The 2,385-nt window shown below is 37.9% G+C and overlaps 1 protein-coding gene across 1 annotated transcript in view; it reads right to left on the reverse strand.

The window, feature by feature from the left end:
- The window catches only part of LOC106476197 (tryptase delta-like), a gene marked incomplete at its 3' end in the record, with an annotated part of 9,920 nt that extends 7,738 nt beyond the window's left edge, over positions 1-2,182 (reverse strand). Inside the window, exon 1 of the mRNA XM_022380128.1 lies at positions 2,176-2,182. Within this exon, the coding sequence (XP_022235836.1) occupies positions 2,176-2,182 (7 nt within the window). The remainder of the gene's footprint in view (positions 1-2,175) is intronic.
- Positions 2,183-2,385: the final 203 nt, after the last annotated feature.

Raw genomic sequence — 2,385 nt, forward strand, 5'->3', positions numbered from 1 at the left:
GAGTTAATCAATCTATCTCAGGTGACACATCCAGATTGGTTAATCAATCTATCTCAGGTGATACAGTCAGATGAGTTAATCAATCTATCTCAGGTGACACATCCCGATTGGTTAATCAATCTATCTCAGGTGATACAGTCAGATGAGTTAATCAATCTATCTCAGGTGACACATCCAGATTGGTCAATCAATCTATCTCAGGTGACACATCCAGGTTAGTTAATCAATATATCTCAGATGACACATCCAGATTAGTTAATCAATCTATCTCAGGTGACACATCCAGATTAGTTAATCAATCTATCTCAGGTGACACATTCAGATTAGTTAATCAATCTATCTCAGGTGATACATTCAGATGAGTTAATCAATCTATCTCAGGTGACACATCCGTGGGTTTAAGTTCTTTAATAAAGAATCAACGTAAAAACAGACGAAACAAAAAACGTGGGTTTAAGTTCTTTAATAGAGAGTCAACGTGAAAACAGACGAAACAAAAAACGTGGGTTTAAGTGTTGATCAGAGAGTCCACATGAAAAACAGACGAAACAAAAAACATGGATAACAGAGCTCAGATAACTTATAACAGAGGTTACCTGCATTAAAGATCATTAACAAAATAACTTTTATTACAAGTTAAATAGATTAATGTTCGTTAATAAAGAATTTTGAATATGTTATAACACAAAGGGCTATCTGTGCTCTGCCCACCACGGGTATCGAAACTTGGTTTCTAACGGTATAAGTCCGCAGACATACCACTGTGCCACAGGGGAGAAATTTATATAGCCTAGAGTTCGTAAATAAAGTATTTCTTACCTAAAGTCCATTATTGAAGAAATTTTAATAAACTATGACAGTTTACCTCAAGTTTACCATTCAAATATATGCCCCCCCCCCAGTGGCACAGTATGTCTGAGGATTTACAACGCTAGAATCCAGGTTTCGATACCCGTGGTGGGCAGAGCACAGATAGCCCTGTGTAGCTTTGCGCTTAATTACAAACAAACAATCAAATATATGAGACACAGCCGCAGTTATACATCAGTTAAAGTTCGTTAATAAAGAATGAGTGGTAGTACTGATTATTTAATTTATAGATTTATACCTATTTACAGTAGGTGCTTGATGTTATAGATTTATACCTATTTACAGTAGGTGCTTGATGTTATAGATTTATACCTATTTACAGTAGGTGCTTGATGTTATAGATTTATACCTATTTACAGTAGGTGCTTGATGTTATAGATTTATACCTATTTACAGTAGGTGCTTGATGTGTAAGCCAACTTTGTCTCTGTGTTAATGTACCTGATCTGATGTGTAAGCCAACTTTGCCTCTGTGTTAATGTACCTGATCTGATGTGTAAGCTAACATTGCCTCTGTGTTAATGTACCTGATTTGATGTGTAAGCCAACTATGCCCCGGTGTTAGAGTAACTGGACTGATGTGTAAGCCAACTTTGCCTCTGTGTTAATGTACCTGATCTGATGTGTAAGCCAACTATGCCCCTTTGTTAATGTACCTGATCTGATGTGTAAGCCAACTTTGCCTCTTGTTAATGTACCTGATCTGATGTGTAAGCCAACTTTGCCTCTTTGTTAATGTACCTGATCTGATGTGTAAGCTAACTTTGCCTCTTTGTTAATGTACCTGATCTGATGTGTAAGCCAACTTTGCCTCTTTGTTAATGTACCTGATCTGATGTGTAAGCCAACTTTGACCCGGTGTTAGAGTAACTGGTCTGATGTGTAAGCCAACTTTTCCTCTGTGTTAAAGTAACTGGTCTGATGTGTAAACCAATTTTGCCCCGGTGTTAGAGTAACTGGTCTGATGTGTAAGCCAACTTTGCCCCGGTGTTAGAGTAACTGGTCTGATGTGTAAGCCAACTATGCCCCGGTGTTAGAGTAACTGGTCTGATGTGTAAGCCAACTTTGCCTCTGTGTTAATGTACCTGATCTCATGTGTAAGCTAACTTTGCCCCGCTGTTAGAGTAACTGATCTGATGTGTAAGCCAACTTTGCCCCAGTGTTAATGTACTTGATCTGATGTGTAAGCCAACTTTTCCTCTGTGTTAATGTACCTGATCTGATGTGTAAGCTAACTTTGCCTCTTTGTTAAAACACCTGACCTGATGTGTAAGTCAATTTTGCCTCTGTGTCAGAGTAACTCACTTGACATCTAAGCTAACTTTTCCTCTGTGTTAAAGTAACTGACATAATGCATGAGACAGCATTGTTCGTGCGTTTGATTGATTAATTAACCTGGATGTGTCACCTGAGATAGATTGATTAACTCATCTGAATGTATCACCTGAGATAGATTGATTAACCAATCTGGATGTGTCACCTGAGATAGACTGGTTTTTTGTTTCGTCTGTTTTT

The sequence above is a fragment of the Limulus polyphemus genome, unplaced genomic scaffold (genome assembly GCF_000517525.1).
Source record: "Limulus polyphemus unplaced genomic scaffold, Limulus_polyphemus-2.1.2 Scaffold10032, whole genome shotgun sequence".
NCBI classification, from domain to species: domain Eukaryota; kingdom Metazoa; phylum Arthropoda; class Merostomata; order Xiphosura; family Limulidae; genus Limulus; species Limulus polyphemus.